General features: G+C 42.0%; 1 protein-coding gene across 4 annotated transcripts in view; it reads left to right on the forward strand.

The window, feature by feature from the left end:
• LOC147018508 (6-phosphofructo-2-kinase/fructose-2,6-bisphosphatase 4-like) overlaps positions 1-20,000 on the forward strand; it is a 94,061-nt gene that overhangs the window by 47,855 nt on the left and 26,206 nt on the right. For all 4 annotated transcript variants that reach the window (XM_085898208.1, XM_085898211.1, XM_085898209.1 and 1 more), the window contains exons 6-9: positions 12,705-12,761; positions 17,681-17,802; positions 17,920-18,106; positions 18,260-18,412. In XM_085898208.1, coding sequence (XP_085754334.1) covers positions 12,705-12,761; positions 17,681-17,802; positions 17,920-18,106; positions 18,260-18,412 — 519 coding nt within the window. The remainder of the gene's footprint in view (positions 1-12,704; positions 12,762-17,680; positions 17,803-17,919; positions 18,107-18,259; positions 18,413-20,000) is intronic.

Below are 20,000 nucleotides of genomic sequence, written 5' to 3' on the forward strand. Positions count from 1 at the left end.
TTGGCAGCGCAGAGCCCTCATTCCTGGGCGAGCCCTAAACCCAATGTGTGCAGCGAGTCATATCGTGCGGGATTATCGACTCGAGCTTCCGATGATCTGGGAAAGATTGCCGGTTGCATTAAAATGGCATGCAAATGAATACCTCTTAAAAGGTTGCACGAATGGTGTTTTTCACAACACAGGATACACAGCCAGCATGACACTCAAGCTGCACAAAACGTGTACGGAGGCCGATTAAGGCGACTCCACGCCATGTTGGGCGGGATAAGAGTGTGCGAGGTAGAAGGCAGTGCGTTCCTTTTCAACCTCAATATCCAACACATGTTGGTGTTCGCCCTGCGCACACGCCAGAGGAGTCATGCTAACATGGGCGCTGGCCACGTGCGTACTGGCTGAACCTCGCACACTGTATAGAATGTGCTCGAAGGCAGACACGTACGCCGCTTGCGAAACGTGCATGGATTTATCCATAATGATGTACTTTCGGCCCTCGCTGGCAGCAGCGGATTCCCCACGGATGATGAACGTCTTCTTGTCTCTGGCCAGCGAAGCTGCGATCGAGCCGGGGAATGTACAGTGTGGGCCGCGTTGGCGCGCGCAATGATCAGCGCTGGTCGAACACCCGAGTGGGCATGCGGGGCCCTCGGCCAGTTGCCAGGGCATGGCCCGGGGGTTTTGCGGGACGATTCGCATGCCAATTTTGGTGTGGGCGATTCGTGTCATGTCGTGGGGTCGGAGCGAAATATGTTCGCTGTCTGGAAAGACCTTGCCGGAAACGAAGTGAGGCGGTTTCCGGCCAAAGTTAGCGGGCCACATGAGGGGTTGGGGCCAATTAGAGCGCTCGATTCAGGTGATGACGTTTCACTTCAGGGTGGCCCCTCTTCGCGCGCTGCAATTCCTATAAAGCTTGGAGCAGTCCCTCTGCCTTTCTCTTTCTTCTTTCGCACTCTCGCTCTGGCCTCGCCCTCGTCGATATCGCCACGACCCGCCTCCTGCTGCCTCGACTCTGCCTCCTCGTCTCCGTCCACACGACGTTAACCCCACCCGCCTTCCGGGTCCCGCCTTCCACTCCATCCACGCACCCTGGACTCCGCCCTTTCTCCACTCAAGCCCCTCCTTCATGAACATGGTCTCCACACACTCTGCTGAAGCCATAGACGACGTGCCAACCGTCGAGTGCCGCACTACTGAGCATTCCCCCCCGAAACGTATTGGTGGTGCGTCGTGCTATCAAACACAAAGGTACCGAGATCGTAGCCTCGACTCCTTTCCCTTCTTGTTGCAATACTCCCTCTGTGTGTGTGTGTGTGTGTGTGTGTGTGTGTGTGTGTGTGTGTGTGTGTGTGTGTGTGTGTGTGTGTGTGTGTGTGTGTGTGTGTGTGTGTGTGTGTGTGGTGTCCTGGTGCCTGTCCGCTTAAGTTTGACTGCAGAAGGTCGATATTGTTATCATTATTATTGTTATTATTTTCGCGTTAAGTCTGTGTCCGCTATTGTAAGTTGCTTGTTTATTTGCTGCGCCACACGTCTTTCTCCCCTATCTCTGCACAAAACACCCCAAAAAACCTTGATCGTGCCACATACCATTCCTCGCCCATTGTTAATAAATTATTATTATTGGGAATGTTCCCTGCTCGTTTTTGTCTTTTCTTCCATTGATCCAGCATGGTCCAAATCCTAGTTTAGCTGGGACAATATTCCCAATGATCTGTTCCTTTTAGCTGGTATGTCCTTGGCAATGTCGCTCGGCTGCATCCGATCCAGAAAAGTGATCCGATAGAGTGATCAGGTTCGGACAAGGCGTACCGAGGGGGTGTTCCCCGGTAATTAAATAGCGTGACTAATTCGGTAACCTGATTAACCCGTAGAAGGGAGAACCCTAGGTCATGCGGTTGAGGTATTGGCGTCCACGGTCGGTTAAGCGACCCGCCGCGTCACGGAACTATCCATGTTCAACGGCCTACAATTCCGGGGAGTCTGATGGGAGCCGAGATAGCTTCCCCCACCTCGTGGTCTTCTCGCCCAACCCTCGGCCCACAACAATATACAGTAAGTCCTCGCTTTTCGCAAGGGTTGAGTTCCTGGAAAACCTTATGATAAGCGAAACTGTTAAACAAAACATATTTTCCCATAGAAACCAATGTGTTAAAGGGGGGGTGTGTTTTTGGCTCGAAATGTTTTGGACATAAACACAAATAAACAAAACGCACTCCTCGAGTCGTGGCGACTTACCCCGAGGCTGGAGGAACGGAGTTGATTGCGGTGGACAAGTCACACTTGAGGAGTGGCAGAATCGTCCCCCTCTTCACTTGACACTGTGCTGTCACTTTCTTCACCAGTGGGAACGGTCTCTTGGCAGCTGGTTGAAGGAGCATCCTGGATGGTGGATGGAGTTGGTGCTGCATCTTTTGGCTTGAAAAATGCATGGAGAGTGGGCTGGACGGCTTTCTTTTTCTTTGCTGCATAAAGTTCCTTGTAGCAACAAAGGGCATCATTAACAACACGGCTAAAATCAGTGCTCCTTTTAAGATTTGGATCTTGCTCGATAACAAATTCTATGGCATTTTCAAACGAGCTGAGGATTTGGCTGAGGTTTTTCATGGTGAGATGCTTGGATGAAGGTGTCACAGCATCTTCTTCCTCAAGAGCCCACTGCTGTTCCAACTCCATAAGATCTTCATTGCTTAAGGGTTCTGCATGAGACTCCAGTAAGTCATCCACGTCCTCTTCGTCAACCTCTTCAAAACCAGCCTCCTGCGCCAGGTCTACAATTTGACTTGTAATCAACGGAACATCAGCAAACCCCGTGAAATTGTGGACACACTCTGGCCACACTTTCTTCCACACAGCGTTCATTGTGGAGGCACTCACCTCTGCCCATGAATCCTTAATGTTTTCCAAAGCCATTTTTTATGTTGTATGTTCGCCAAAACTCCTTGATTGATAGCTTGTCCTTATCAATTTTTTTGATAAGCTGCTGCATGGTATGTTTAACATAATGGGCTTTAAAAGCAGCAATAACTCCCTGATCCATAGGCTGTAAAAGTGAGGTAGTATTTGGTGGTAAAAATACTACCTGCACGTTTTCACACCAGTCTTCCATTTGCTGAGGATGGGCAGGAGCATTGTCTACAAGCAGAAAAGATTTGTTGTCAATGTTGTTCTCCTGGAGTACTTCTCAACATGATTGGAGAAGTAATTGATCACATAATCGTGGGTCAATGCCCCAGTCATCCAAGCCTTTGTATTTGACTACCATATTACGGGAAGTTGTGGCTTGAGGCAACCCTTTAGCGCTCGTGGGTTTTCAGAAACGTAAACAAGAAGCGGCTTGAGTTTTACATCCCCTTCTGCATTTCCACCGAGTAATAAGGTCAGCCTGTCCTTTGCTGCTTTAAACCCTGGAGCAGTCTTTTCTTCTCGTGCGATGTATGTACGGGAGGGCATTCTTTTCCAAAACAATCCGGTTTCGTCAATATTGTAGACTTGCTTCGGTGAGTAACCCCCCTCCTCAATCATCTTCTTCAACTTTGCTGGAAACTCTGATGCTGCAGCATGGTCCGCACTTGCTGCCTCACCGCTACACTTCAGGTTGTGGAGGTTGGCGCGATGACAAAACCTCATGAACCAGCCTCGGCTAGCTGTGAAGGTCTCTGCGCCTTCACCCTTTCCTTCAGCTTCCTGTTTCTTCTTTAAATCGTTCCACAAACTACGCGCTTTTTCTTGTATCACAGCAAGAGATAAAGGCATTCGACGTTTAGTTTGATCTTCTATCCACACACATAATAAACGCTCCATGTTGTGCATGGCACCATCTCTCATTCTCGTTAGTGTCGTTGTACTCGAACTGGTCGCAATCTGTGATATTTTCTTTATCTTTGCCGAACTTTGAACGATCGAATGTACAGTCGATGCAGCGATTGCTGCGCGCGCCCGATTTCCGTTGTCCCTTCACCTCGTTCATGTCTTTTAATTATATCCAATTTCACCTTCAATGTGACAGCCTTTCGTTGTCGCTTGAAACGAGGTGTGCTCGGCAAAAGACTTGCGGGTCGCTTGGGATTCATACTGGAAGGTATGCAGGCGAGCGTGAAGAGAATACGTACAGTACAGCGTACAGTACATGCGCAGTAAAGTGAAAGTGTGTTTATGCGCATCCTGTGTGATTGTTGTTTTTTGCAGGCAGTTTGAAACTTTTTTTTGCTATTTTCCTTGCAATGACATTACGATAGGCATAAAATGTTTGCGATAATTGAAAAATTGGTCATTAAAACTAAATTACGAATAATCGAAACTACGATATGCGAACTTCCGGTTAGCGAGGACTAACTGTACACCAATCCATATAGTGGCTGAGATGCACATGGATATGTCGTGTTCTTCCTGTGATACACACCCTCATGGCATAAAAAAAAAATCCATTGGTATTTACTTTCTTCTCGGTTGCATATTTTGTGGGTTATCCGCACCTACCAGTGGTTCCCCGGTTTTCTTGTCCACCCACCACCTGGTGAGTGCCCAGGGGTATTGTGCCCCTATTTTTGTAATTTAACCAGCAAATTTGGAACAAAACGTGCAGCTCTAAAAGCAAATGCAATTGCATTTCTGAGTTTAGCAAGAATGCCAATGATCCTAACTTTGAAGAAATCTACTCAAAGGCAGAAGAGTATCTTGTACAAGTGCTGAAACATGGATCTGCTTGTGAAACCATGGATGAACTGAGATACTGGTTGTTTCACCACAGTGAGGAACTCTTGCACATCTGCCTTCAACAAGCTTTGCCGCAAGGCGCCATATTCCGAGAGGGCTTTCTTTGCCACTAATCGGTTACTGAACTTTCTATATATAAACTACTGAAACTTGGATCCAGCTTTATTTTGATATGAAGTTGGAGATGACCTTGTCTTACCAAATAGTTTCTGCTGATTAATACCTGAGGACTTTGTTCAGTATTGTATCTGCATGAAATGTGCTACAATCAGATGTGACTGTAAGAAACATGGAATCCCATGCTGTTAATTTTGCAAATGTCAAAGCACACACATTGATGTAGACTGTAGAAATCCAATTGTAAATAGTTCAGCTTTTTGTCCACCTATGGACATAGCATGCGCATTGTACACAGTCGACACGTGTCGTTGTATGAAAATTGACACTTAAAAACATGTACTTTCTCCTTTGAAAACACAAATACAGTTTTTTGTTTATTTATTTTTGAATACGAGTTGTCTGTTTGACTATAAACATGATAGTTGTGTTTTACTCATCACCAGCTTTCTTTTGATATGCATATTGATAGGAGGTGCAAGCCTGGTGTTGGCGCAGTGATTAGGGCAGCGGCTTGGGATACAAAAGGTCCTGAGTTCAAGCCCCGTTGGGCTACTGAATTAATACACCAGGGGGTTGACTCAGCCTGTCATCCTTCCGAGGTCGGCGAAATGAGTACCAGTTTTCTGGGCCGGTGTATACCCTGGTTAAAATAGGTGTACCATATCCCTGTGTCGTAAGAGGCGACCAGGGTTGTCAGGAAGGGCATCCGGCGTAAAACATGTGCCAAATCACTATGCGGATCATACGGATGATCCGCTGTGGCGACTCCTGACTGGAGCAGCCGAAAGAAGAAGAAGAAGAAGATTGATAGGAGGTGCAAAAAATAAATAAACATCATTACTTTCGTTGGTGCAAAAAAGGAGCGTGGCCTATTTAACTGATTCCCGCGTTCTTGCCGGGTAGAAAAATTTACCCTTAAAATATTTTTTTTAATTACCCCCCCCCCCCAGGTATGTTCTAAAAGAAAATGAAGAGTAACTTAGGGCACATCCGAACGCATACAGACCACCCTCAGCCACTGTCTTTAGTTGATGCTTGGAATGGTCTCCTGACAAAGGTAGTGGCAGCAGAAAGAGTATGTTGGTTTAAATTGGAATTTTGTAGGTCCCTAGATGCATTGGGGAGAGAGGGGTACATTGATATTGTCAGGACTTGTTGGTAGCTTGCATGTATCTGGTGTTTGTCATGAGGCATGATGGGCCTAATGGGACTCTTCCTGTGCCAACGTTTGTCATTGTTGTTATTATTTGATCATAGCCTCTCGGCCTTCATTGGTATTGTCGATACAGTTGCACAACGTCAGTACAATTTAGAACATTTATGGAACAAACAGACAGATTTAATGTGTGCACAGGAAGTTCTGGACAAACAAACTCACTGCAGAAATCTCAATACAAGTGGAGAATCTTAGTCTTTATATAGTTTTCAGTCAGACACAGTTTTGATCATTTTCAGGCACTGACGCCAGTTCGCCTGGTCATGACAATTTCCAGGTGAACCTTATCTTCAGTCTTCTTAGACAGCTCCTGATTAAATGGTTGGAACACGTATTCAAATGCAGACATATTAATCGTACAGAATGCTAGAATGCCGTCAAACGCCAACTCTAATGGCCATGAAAACAGGTTTCCATCTAATGTCGATTAAAAAGTCAGTCTGCTTCTCCCAAAACTGGGAAGATATATTATCTTGAAGCAACTAGAACTTTGTGGATACATCTGGACATTTTCTTAAATCCACATGCCAACTTGTTTGTGTCTTTTATAAAAATTCTTAAGATAGCTTGACATGACAGGGAATTCTTCTTTATATTCAACTTACTGGCAAAGTTCAACCTGTTTACACTTTTAATATGCAGGTTTTATACTTTTAATATGCACACTTTTAATATTTCCATACAGAGGAGAAATATAATTATGTTAATTCCAAATGGATACATACTTAAAAACATCATATCATATTTGAGTGCATTTTATTTCAGGTTTAATATATTATTTTAATATCAAGTTTTAATTATCATCAATTTATGTTTTATCACCTCCAAAAACCCATCATAATAAAAATGCATCTACAGTATCCAGCTGTTTCGTTTTCTTTGTATTGATTTTCAGTCTAATACTGCTCCCCTTCTTTGTTATTATCTTGTCATTTGCATTTGTGTCGACTCAAAATACCTGTTGCCTCAGCGAGCATTGGCAAGTCTTCTCCCCCCCCCCCACGAGGGGGTAGTTATTTGTGCTCTTGACCCGACCCTGAGTACTACCTGTATGTGTGCAAAATTTGGAATGATTGTGTATCAGCATCCAAGTCACGTGTTGTTTTATCATCAACGGTGATTTAGTTAAGTTCCTTGTGAAAGTGTTCAGCCCATCTGCTGTTTTATCATCTGAAATGATTGCTTTCCCATTCTTGCCTTCAACTCGTAAGGAGGCATTTCTGCACTCTCAACCAGATAGTCACTTGGGGATTTGCTACAGAGTTCTTGAGTCTCCCAAGCAAGAAGCTGCTTCTGCCCATTCAGCCTTTGCATCTATCCATGCTCTTATCTTTTCATACATTCTGTTTCGCTTGTTTATCCTTTTCTTGATGGTTTTACTGGAGCTCTGCTTTCTTAGCCTCATTCTTCAGGCATTCCATCTTTTGTTTGTCATTAGATTGTTTCAGTTCCTTAACCTACTTAACCCACTCATCCTTCTTCCTCCTTTCTGGCCCCAGATTTGTGCTGACAACTACTTGCACACACTTTGATTCTCACGCCTGCGCAATACCCCCTATTTCTGCCAATGTCAAACTTGTTTTTCAGGTCAATTTGAAACTGTTCACTTGCTGTTTCCTCCTCCAGTTTCCTGGAATCGTATTGTCTTTTCTGGCTGCTCTCAGTTTCTCACATATCTCTGCTATTACCAAGAAATGGTCGCTTCTGATGTCCATTTCTCGAAGCACTCTTACATGTATGGAGCTGTGCCATTTGCTATTGATCATGTGGTCAATCTGATTAAATGTTTTGCCATTAGAGGATGTCCAGGTGAACTTGAAGATGTTCCTGTGCTGGGAGAGGGTGCTTCCAAAAAGATTTTGTTGAACAGAACTCCAAAAGCATCTCGCTATTGTTCATCACTCTAATACCATGTGATCCAATTGTCCTTTCCCTCGGATCATAGTATCATCCTGTCTTTGTATTCAAGTCCCCCTTCATGATACAAATGTCATGCATACGCGTTCCATTCATAATCCTCTGAAGTTGGTCGATTCCATCCTTCAAACTCTGTTCATTATCCTCAGTTGGCATGTAGCATTGGTTTTGCATGGTTTGTTTTAAATCATGCTGTCATCAGCGTTTCCTTGATTTCAATTTTAACAGTGCCTTGTTTCCTTTTCTGGACAGGAGTATTGCTCCACCTTGATAGTGGAGGTCATCTTTTCTTCCAGAGTGTATTAGTTGTCTTATCGATGGAAATTTTGTTGGATCTTGTCTATCTTGATTTAGCCACTCCAAGTATACATATCTAAGTTGCATTGTTCCCACCCTACCACCAACACTGGGGACATGAGAGGGAGTTGTGCAGATGTTTATACTGCACAGTACTGCATTTGATTTGTCTGCGCAGTGTGGGCATGCCAACCCGGCGTGCCTGCCTGTCCTTCCTTCTCACAGTTCCCGAACCGCAAACACTGCTGCACCTCTTGATTGTCTTTTGTGAACGTGTGCTTTTTTATTATTTTTTATTATTTTATTTTATTTTTAGCTTATTAATTGCCCTTAATAATGGCCTCCAAGCATCGTATGAGTGGGGAAGGTGACTGCTGGAAAGGGGGCGGAAGAAACTGACCAATCCACCCTTGTCTAATTCTCCCAAGGAATTGTCCTTCTGACTTCCCCATCATAGTCATCAAACGTAAATAGATAAAGCACACTGTTCTGTATCCTGTTGTTTTAATAATTGTTCTTCAACATTTACAATTTCCTCCCTTATGTTCAGTCTGACCTGGGAATCTAACCCCCTTTTTCCCATTAAACCAAGGTATCCATATTTGCAAGTTCTGCATTCGTAAAGCTTTCCAGGAACGTAACCCTCGTGAATATGGAGGGCTTACTGTATATCCAAGTCATATTGTTCCATTTCATTAACTAATTGTTGGGCTTAACATTGCTCGTACAATGTTCTAACATTCCAACAGCCCATTTTAAAGTGCCTGTGTTATTGCGTATGGCAGCTTCTGGGTAGTTATCATTTCTTGGAAACGTGGCTGTGCTGCTGATGTTGTTCCCCTCTACCAGTACACCAGTACTCTTTTTCGCTAACTTTCGGAGGATGATAGGCTGAGTCAACCCCACATGGTGTTTATTCAGCAGCAAACAGGACACAAACTCAGGACCCTAGGATCCCAAGCCAGCCAACCACCCTAACCACTAAGTCAACACCAGGCTTATTTTAGTGGTATTTAGCCATTAAGAGCCATTCCAACTCGAAGCTTCCTGAGGGCTTTCATTTCTACTCATCATCAGTGCACTCTGTCGTTGCTATTCCTTCCATTACAGCTAGATATTTTATTCAATGCCTTGACCGTTTCTGTAGGAATAGCTTTTTACGTGGCATGGGAGCTGGCCGTGTGCACCATCATCCTTCATCTGTGCTTAGGACCAGCAGTATACCAGGATGTTGGGTTGTACAGGCAGCTAGTTTTGATCATGTTAACTCTTGTTTTTTTTTTTGTTTTTTGTTTTCTTATTTATTTTATCCGAGGCAATGTTATAAATTCAGCTTCTGAGTTGAACTCCTCTATCATTGAGTCAGTTGAACTCGTGAGGTGTCTGTTGTCTTGTCCAGCTGGGACACTAGGTGTTTCCATGTCCCTGGCACCACCTGGATGATCCTGTTTGGATGAGTTGTGTTCGGCTTTCTTGTGGTGTCGGCATTTCATCTTTTCTCATCCTCTCCATTTCTTCTCCCATCTCCGTTCTGTCCGACTCCACGCCTCATCCTGCTGAATTTGGCAGCCGCATCATCTGAGGAGAGCATGGTTATCATGGTTATCCATGATGGTTGGCGTATCTGTCACGGGGTGGAATCGGCATCATATTCTCCCTTGTGTGAAAATACAACAACCAACATATTTCATGCCATCATATAGACTATACTGTTGAACAACACGGACGTTGATTTTTATTTTCATTTTTATTTTTCCCCCTCTTCCCCCTTATCCAATCCCACACCTCTCGCCACCATCCATCTCTTATTTTTCATCTAACAGCTTCAGAATGAGAATATCACTTCACAGAAATGCACAGAAGTATGATGCTATCGATGCAAATGAAGATTCAAATTTGTCCGTCTGGTTTCGAGCCAAGGTGTCTGGCTCGCTGCACTTTTACTGCCTAGATTTGTCAGACAATAACAGCACAGGGTTTTTGCTTCTACCTTTTGCTGCTGTTTCCATTATTTATCGGTGGTGTGACTACACTGTTAATGGAGACGAGTATAAATGGTTGTCTATTGCCTCATTCACATCGCAAACGGCTGCTTGCTTCTGCCTAAATCCTGCTTTCCACAAGGCAACTCCACCTTCGTCCAGGCTCGCGAAATGTGTTTCTGCAGGTTTCTTTTGCATCTCCTGCGTCTCCTGTCAGCAGGTAGAACAGTGTGTTCATCCAGTAATGTCACGTTCCTAGTCACCTGTAACAGGACGGAAAGTGAAGCAGAGTCAGCAAAGCCTCAATCTTGGTTTTCTTGCAATATTGACGAGTTGCTTGTACTTTTGGCAGAAGAGAATGTACAGGTTTAACTGATCTCAAATTAAAGGTGTTTGTTCACATTTCAGTAATCCTATCAAGGGTGTGCATATTCTATAAAACATTGTCAAGATGGATGGTTCCTAAACCAAGCCAGTTCTCTGAAAAAGACGGTGTTTTCGATAAGATGGTGTTTAAAAGTCATTTTTTTTAATCCAAATACAGGTTATCGTCGCATGCCTGACTCGCTAAGCCGTCGGATTATGTAAAGATTGTTGGTGGATGGCCGTATATTATGGTTTTGTGACTTTGATAAAATAATATCAAATAATTGCGTCGAGAAATGGAGATTTTTGCTTCGGTCGATGTTACGATTTTTGATGGTTTGGTACAGAATCATCGTAGAAACTTCTGGTTTGTGTCGCTTCCTTCTCTCGAGACAGCTTTTATTAGACAAGGTGAGAGGTAAAGTTGACGATTTTGTAAGTACCAGTCTATGACTGCTTGTTACTGACGAAATCTAATGATTTTGTAAGTATATTGATCAGTTCCGTCTGTTTGTTTGTTACTTACGAAATCTTTTGATTTCGTAAGTATATTGATGACTTCCGTTTCTGTTTGTTTGTTTGTTTGTAGGCACGATAACTCGAGAACGGAAGAAGCTACCAATGTCAAATTACACCACGTGATTCAGGAGGGTGACGGCAAGTGCTGATTAGATTTTGGTCGAAATCGGTCAAAGGTCAAGGTCACAGTGAGGGCAAACATTCAAAAAATGATAACTCGAGAACGGAACAAGCGACCAATGTCAAATTATACCACGTGATTCAGGAGGGTGATGGCTAGTGCTGATTAGATTTTGGTCAAAATCTGTCAAGGTCACAGTGAGGTCAAATATTCGATTTTTGATTGTTTGGGACAGAATCATCGTAGAAACTTCTGGTTTGCGTCGCTACCTTCTCGAGAGGCAGCTTTTATGAGACAAGGTCAGAGGTCAAGTTGACGATTTCGTAAGTACCAGTCTATGACTGCTTGTTTGTGTGTTTGTTTGTGTGTTTGTTTGTTTGTCGGCACGATAACTCAAGATCAGAAGAAGCTACCAATGTCAAATTACACCACGTGATTCAGAAGGGTGATGGCTAGTGCTGATTAGATTTTGGTCAAAATCGGTCAAAGGTCAAGGTCACTGAGGTCAAACATTCGATTTTTGATGGTTTGGTACAGAATCATCGTAAAACTTCTGATTTGCGTTGTTACCTTCTCTAGAGACAGCTTTTATTAGACAAGGTCAGAGGTCAAGTTGACGATTTCTTAAGTCCCAGTCTATGACTGCTTGTTTGTTTGTGAACAGTATTACGGAAAAACTCCTGGACGGATTTCGACGAAACTTGGTGGGGGGATTGGGTATGGTCCAAGGATCATGCCATTAGATTTTGGACTTGGTCCAAAGTCCAATATGGCCGCTATGGCGGCCATTTTGAAAAAATATTTGAATTTTTGTTTTTGCATTTCTACATGTTTTAAGTGATTTCCAACCAAAAAAAAAAATTGTTTGAGAAAAAAAACTTAGAAATGTTGCAACTTTTTTTTTCAAAAAAATTTCGATTTTTTTTTTTTTTTTTTTTTTTTTTTTTGGCATTTCTACATGCGCGTCGATCTCGGTTAGTTTATTCAATCGTAGTTCAGTAGAGTCTGATCCGTTTTGACCGACAATGAATAGGATATCAGGTTCACTTAAGCGACCCAACAGTATTGGCGGCGGAGGTTTTGCACTCTACCGATTGCTCCCTCTCTAGTTATAAATGTTTTGGCCTTTTTCAGAACTTTTATTTTGTTGCATTCCTAAATGTATCAGATTGCATTTTAATTTTTATATATTCTTGAAATGCGAAATCTTGTGTTCACCTTTAAAGTTAATGGCAGAACGATTATTCTTTTAAAATACTTTTTTTGGGGGGGGGGGGGTGATTGTGATGTGACTATAATTTGTGATTAAAATCGTATTGATTGCAGTTGTGATACTGGTAAGTGTTAATTGGTAACACCTGCTGATTATGGGTAAGTATGTAACATGATTGTGCTGCTGATAAACAGTGTATGGGTACAAATCAACTTGGACACCCTCCCACACCCTCTTGTTTTGCAGGTACTTTTTGTTGAGTCATTGTGTGACGATCAGGATGTTATTGCTGCCAATATAAAGGTAATGTGGGTTTATTCTATCTATTTATTTATTTTTGAAAGTGTTCTTGCAGTTGCAATACCATTGCCAGTTTTCTGCTAAGCTTTCTTAATAAAGCTGCTTTCTTTTCATTGAAGTTGATGTTTGACCTTGAGACAGATACACAATTGACACGGTTCGTACGGGCCCTTAAAACCCATAAAAGTCCAACATTTCTGAGTTGTACAATTTAAGTACTTAAATGTCCTTAAATTTCAGGAAAATGTTCAAAAGTCAATAAAAATCAGATTTTCCTGTTATTTGGTGAAGGGTGTTTCATTTTCCTCGCACTAGTATTCTAAACAAGGACAAATGTGTCCAAGAGCCACGTCCTTAAGGTTTTGTCTTCACCAGAAGAAGAAGAAAAAAATAAACAAAAAAAACAACTTGCGATATTTCGTCACGTGCCTTGACTGAGCCAATAGCGAGAGCCGTCATGGACGATCGTCGTTCATGGACGATCGTAAAGATACCTCTGCCAGGCGTGATGATTTTACTGATGTAACTGGGTGTAAAGACATGCCAATTTTTGTAAGCACAGGTGGGTTGAGAATGGTCCTGTCTGCAGCAGAGTTATTCTATTGTGGCCTCACCTGAAGTTATTTGTTGAGGCATGTGAAAGCAAGAAGAAGCCGAAACCAACCAGCAACTCTTACAAAACTCTGCATGGTGCAATGAATGATAAGCTATCTGTCTGAGGAGAAGGCTAAATCCTTGCCTGCTATGTCCTAATTGGATATTACAATGACATGTGGCTAACAATGTACTGTTCTGTAGTGTAGAAGCAGTCTGGAGCTGCTGTAACTTTGCAGGTGGCAGCACCTACAACAACATTTTAGCATAACAACACATTAACATTGAGAGTGCTGCCATCTGGAAACTTGTGACTGCTCCTGGCTGATTCTACAGTAACTGTGAAGTGAATTTGCCAATTGGCTGTGTGGCGCGTTGTGCCTTGTCGACTGAATAAGCTCCTGCTGTGTTCTGTATGTTCATTATTAAAATAGATTTTTTGTTAATTTCTCGGTGACTCACCTCAATTTACCCCTGGAATTTCTAGGATGTGGTCCTTAAAAAGGGGTTATTTTAGCCCTTAAAAGTCCTTAAGTCCTTAAAAAAGACATCTCAAAATAAGTGGGAACCCTGATTGAGCAATTTACCATTTAACCTTTAAAAAAATTATTTATTTATTTATTTTTAACTGGAGATTTTAACACCATTTTGGGTTGTTTTAAAATGACCTCCCTTCTAAAGAATGTCTCTGCAGGAAGAGTCAATTAGGCTCATCAGGCCTGTGCAATGGTTGCTAACCCATGGTTTGTCCATGCTCTGTCCTTTTTAAATGCTGAGTGTGAAGCGAGAAAGCGGCACATACCATTTTTAATCTTTGGTTCGACTTGGCCGGGGTTTTTGAACCGTCTGATGCTTTATAGTCCAAGAGCATTAGGTCAAAATAGGCTCTAACCTGGACATTTTTGGTAACAAGCTGATTTTTTTCAGGATAGGTCCAGGAATATGTCTAGAATAACATACTAAAAGTCCTCATAAATCCTCCTTGAGCGTTTTCCGCAATCCAAGATGGCGTCCAAAATGGCCGCCTCTTCTGTTTTTCTCATAACTTTGCAAGCAGGTTTCCCCAAAACACACTTTAAATGTCTACATATATGTTTTGAAGTATGAGGAACTCATTAGAATACATCTTAAGAGATGCTGAAGCACGCAAGTACCAATAAGACCTCTTGAGTTCTTCCAAAAGTCCAGGCAGAAGCAGATGCCGACACCCTGACTGTCTCCACAGCACTAGCACTGGCAGAGTCAGAACATGTGCCAGTTGCTGTCGTTGGCACGGACACAGACTTACTGGTAATGCTAGTTGCTCGGGCAACCTCTTCCACAGATGTGTACATGCTATGCCGCAGTAATCCAGTCACGGTCTTCAACATTCATGAGATTCAGCATGCCATAGGCGACACAAGAAATCACTTGATGTTTCTTCATGCTGTGACGGGATGTGACACGGTCTCTGCGATCTATCGTCAGGGCAAGCGTAAAGCTTTCAACATGGTGCACAAGAAGCGGGACTACGACTTGCTGGATACCTTCACAAACAGTGGAAGCACCCATGACGAGGTGGAAAAAGCTGGGGAAGGCTTCATTCTTAAGCTTTATGGAGCCAGCAGTTTTGAATCTCTTGATGACTACCGTCACATCGCATACAAACGGGCAATCGGTCGCAGTTCCCTGAGTTCATCCTTTCAGCTAGAAAGTCTACCTCCAACTAGTGCTGCAGCAAAGCAACATTCATATCGCGCCTATCTTACCGTCCAGGAATGGATGGGTAACTCCTTATCTCCAACAGAATGGGGCTGACGATTTCAGGACGGGACTCTTACCCCGGTAGAAACAGACATTGCTGTTGCACCCGACACTTTGCTGAACATGGTGGCATGTGCGTGTAAACCAGATGGTTGCAGAAGCATGACATGTAGCTGCAAGAAACTTGGGCTCTTTTGTACCTCAATGTGCAGTAAATGCAGTGGTCTCAATTGCAACAATACAGCACCAACTCTTATAGATGCCGACGATGATATTACCACAACTTCAGAGGACATCAACATTGAAGATACAGCATCCGACGATGAAGACAATGACTGATGCAACCTCGGTGTGTGCATGCGTAAGGTAAAGATTCATCTGAAACTTTTGAGGTTTGAATCTCTAGCATGATCTTGTTTTGAATGTCTTTGCCTCTTGAAACAGGCTAAAACAGCAGTGTGTTGATAAGTGGCGGACATTTTGAGCACCATTTGAATTTCAGAAAGAACTTCAGCGGTTTTATTGTTTCCTTTGTACTTCAAATTATCTGAATGAGTTCCTTATTTCTCAAGACATAATATATTTAGAGATTTAAAGTGCATATTGAGGTAGCTTAGTCACAGGGTCATGAGAAAGACAGGAAATTGCAACCATCTTTGGCGCCATTTTGGATTTTGGGACTAGTTCAAGTAGTTTTATTGGTATAGATATATTGTATTGAGTTCCTTATACTTCAAAACAAATGTGTAGACATTTAAAATGTGTTATAGGTAAACCTACTTGCAAAATTATGAGAAAAACAGGAAATGGCGGCCATTTTGGACGCCATTTTGGATTGCGGAAAACGCTCAAGGAGGATTCATGAGGACTTTTAGTATGTTATTTCACACACATTCCTGGACCTTTCCTGAAAAAATCAGCTTGTTACCAAAAATGTCCAGGTTAAACCCTAATGCTCTTGGACTATTAACCATGACGTTACCGATTGTAGTTTGTTTATGTTTTTTTATGATGTTTTTTTTTAATGGTAAGATGAATATGATGTAGATTCCATAGTGGCATTTTTGTTGTCTGCTTGAAATTTGATTCTGATGTTTTAACTTTAAAATAAAAAACAAAAAAACTAGATAATATATGTAAAAAATATATACCCCCACCATGAGGAGGAACAAAAAAAATATATTTTTTTGTATTTTCTTTGAATCTGGTGTTGATAAATTAGTGTGGTGTTGATGTCATTTAGGCATGATGAGCTGAATGGCCTCCACTTGTCTGATTTCCTTGTATTCCCTTGTATGTGTGTATTAAACTTTTTTTGAAAATAAAAAAGAAAATGAACCATTTGGTCCTATGTAGTCATTTGATTTATGAAAATGGTTCGATTTTTCCTTTGAATGTCAAAATTGCTTGAAGTGCATACGGTTTGGAATTGTGGAAATGAGGATGGCAATTTGGAGTCTTTCTTCCCAGTTGGGTACACATTGAGATTAGCATACCTTGATTAACGACTCATTGATTCCATCCCTTCTAACTGTCCACTGATGCAGATCAAGACTAATCTTCACCAGGAAGACTAGTTCTTTCTAAGTTGGGTGTATATAGGACTGGACTTGTGCAAAGTGATGGAATTCTGCTCCCCCCCCCACTTGTTTTTGTTTTTTTTCACTGAAAATGTCAACATGGACATGTTCAGGAGTTTTATTTTTGAATGAAGAAAAATGTTAAACATGTTAAACTATTTTTTTGCATGTGCATGGATCCAGTAGACTTTTCACACTAATTTTGTTTTTTTTCTTTTGAGATGAATGCTGCTGAACACAAAAGCTTTCCTGAGATGGTTATTTTTTTATTTTTAATCTGCTCAATTTTACTGCAAGATGGCATTTGAAGCATTTTATTTTTTGGTGTGTGCAAACCTTGTGGTGAATACGTTCGTATTTTAAAGCTTTTTTTACATGATTGTTTTACTCGTTCTTTTGATGATGTCTAGTTTTGCAGTGGGCCCTTTGTATAATGTCAAGACCTTAAACGAGTGCATGACTTGGCACAAGGGGACGAGCAGGTATTGGTCCCCTACCGGTATCACCAGAGGGGTTCTCGGTTTACTGTCCTGTGGTTTTAGACTTTTTAATATATTTTTATTTTTCCCCTCCCATACCATTTAACATATTCAACTGAAACTTGGTACGTGGCTTTATTAGGACAAGTTACAGAACGAGTTTGAGTTTTGGGGCATTTCGTAAATTTTTCACAGTTACGAGTATGCCCTTTTTTAGACTTAGAAAATGCAGTCTCTTCTTAATTTTGGTTCTGCTATCTGCTCTAGCATGCATTAAACGCAACCAAATTTTTATCTCCTGAACATTCATTGGGACCAGTAGGAGACGAGTATTGCAAAGCTATTCTTGCTTTTGTTGTAATTTATTCAGTGCAAGTCCCGAAGCTTGTAATGCCACATCTGTTCTGGTGAGATGTGTCTGCAAAGTTTGCGCTTAGGGAATGGTGAAGCCATTTGGTGATGAAAGGATTTTTTTTTTTTTTTTTTTTACAAGAATGACCAAGACATGTTGCTGTCTTTTATCCAGGAAGTGAAACTGAATAACCGGGATTATAGCACATTTAGCAGGGATGCAGCCATGACAGATTTCCGCAAGCGGATTGAGTGCTATGAAGCAGCTCACGAACCTCTGGATGACAATTTTGACAGGTCTGCAAGATATGTAATTTGTCTTCATATCCAACACTATTGGCTTGTCATAGACCTCGTGAAAGTCTGCCAGTATGCCTAACATTAATGCATAATTTAATTTTTTGTGCTTCACAGAGAGTTGTCCTACATTAAAGTATTGGATGGTGGCTGTCACTTGAGTGTGAACCACCTTGTGAGTCACATACAGAGCAAAATCGCCATTTGCCTCATGAGCCTCCGTCTTTGGTCTCGATCTGTGTATCTATGGCAGCTTGAGAATGATTCCGGACACCCTGGATCTGATCCTACTCGCAACTGGCAGGTAATGACAGTGATGCACTGAGCTTTGCTTGAAGGTTATAAATGCATTGGGTTTGAAATTATAATTCTTGATCCTTGAACAGGACTTGACTAAATGTCATTTCCATTAATTGGAAGTTTGACTTAAAAATAAAAATGCCCTTGCTGTGTGCAGTTTGTTGAAGCTTTAGCCCAATATATGCACAAGGAGGATGCGGTTAAGATCGGTCTTCCAGTGTGGAGTGGCTACCGTGTGAGCTCCTCTCATGTTGCACAAGCCCTAGACCTACCTGTGCAGCATTGGTGTGAACTGGATGGTGCTGATCTGGTAATTTTATGGATCCCCTTGCCATGTAATTTATGCTTGACAATGCTACCTGGATTTGAAAGATTTGTAATGATGTTCTTCATTGGCCCTTTATACAGAATGGCTGTTTTTTGTTATCAAATGAAGCCTCACAGCATTTTCTTGAAGGCTTTGCTTGGAGGGAAGGTCCAATTCACCAGATGTAAAACCAAGAGGCAATGCTGTATTATTGGAAATAGTGCAATGGGTGTCAACATGTATTTTTTTTTTGGGGGGGGGGGGTGAGGGAGGGGAGGGTGGTCGTTTTAACGTTATAAAATGCCTCTAAGCATGCACAGTGGAACCCCACTAGAGGTAGTATGCAATAGACGTCACTTCCACTGAGAACGAGGCTGCGTAATGCTGCTGCCATTGCAAGAGACAAAGCGACTTGTTTACAACGAGAAGTGTGTGTATATATGTATGTATATGTATGTATATGTATGTATATGTATGTATATGTATGTATATGTATGTATATGTATGTATATGTATGTATGTATATATATATATATATATATATATATATATATATATATATAATATATATACAGTGGTGCCTCCAGAATCCGAATTTAATTCGTTCCAAGAGGCTGTTCGGATTCCAAAACTATTTTCCAAATAAGAAATAATGGAAAGTGAATTAATCCGTTCCTGGACCCCAAGAAAACCCACTTTCAAGACACTTTCAACTGAAATTACCCATGTTTAAGGTAAAATAAGATGAGTAAATTACCTTTTCTGGGTCATGAATCTTTTTCCAAGCCTGGGGGATGAGCAGGAGCGTTGTCGCTTCTTCCATCAGTCTGGATGCAGCTCCGGCCTATCAGTGGCCATTGGAATCCAAAACGTAAACTGTTCAGCCTGGTGGAGGTATGTAATTAACCATGAAGCACCAAATGGTGTTTTATATCCCAGTACACTCTGTGGAGACACAAATGTGCCGTTTTCACCGCACGGTTCCACGGGAGAGAATCAAGAGGTGAAGTGATTGGCTGACGCAGCATGACGTCACTACCATGCTCACAAAAAAATGCTGAGTTCGTCAGAGGGTTCATTGAATGAGTTCGCTTCACGACGGGTTTTCACACTTTTATCGCTTCTTTATTTTTCAGAATCTCACACACGGTCGATTTCGGCAGCTCGAACATGGCAGCGAGATCAGACACGCGTACCGCTCTCATGCTTTGTGATAAGTTCTTTCTTCAACTCAATTGTCGTTCTCACGGACTTCCTCTTACTCCTATTTGCTTGACTGCTCTTCTTGGGTGGCATGGTGAATGCACAAGGGTGATACTGTAATTGAAAAAAAAATGAGAAATGTACATATTTACAAATAATAAATAAATAATACAAAACATAATACCGTACAAAGATAATAAAATAGAATATAAATAAATAAACTGGTTTTATAAAGTGTATTTAGCTTGGAGATGAGACGACTTCGGCTTGCGGAAGATTCTGGTGGAGGTGGCGGCAGTGGTGGAGCTGTGACGTTCATCTCGTAAGCTATGCAGCACGAGTTCACCTCGGAACGTGATTAGTGGAGCTGTGACGTTCATCTCATTAG

Source organism: Eptatretus burgeri, chromosome 10 (genome assembly GCF_056783735.1).
Source record: "Eptatretus burgeri isolate ZD-2024b chromosome 10, Ebu_testis_v1, whole genome shotgun sequence".
Lineage (NCBI taxonomy): Eukaryota > Metazoa > Chordata > Myxini > Myxiniformes > Myxinidae > Eptatretus > Eptatretus burgeri.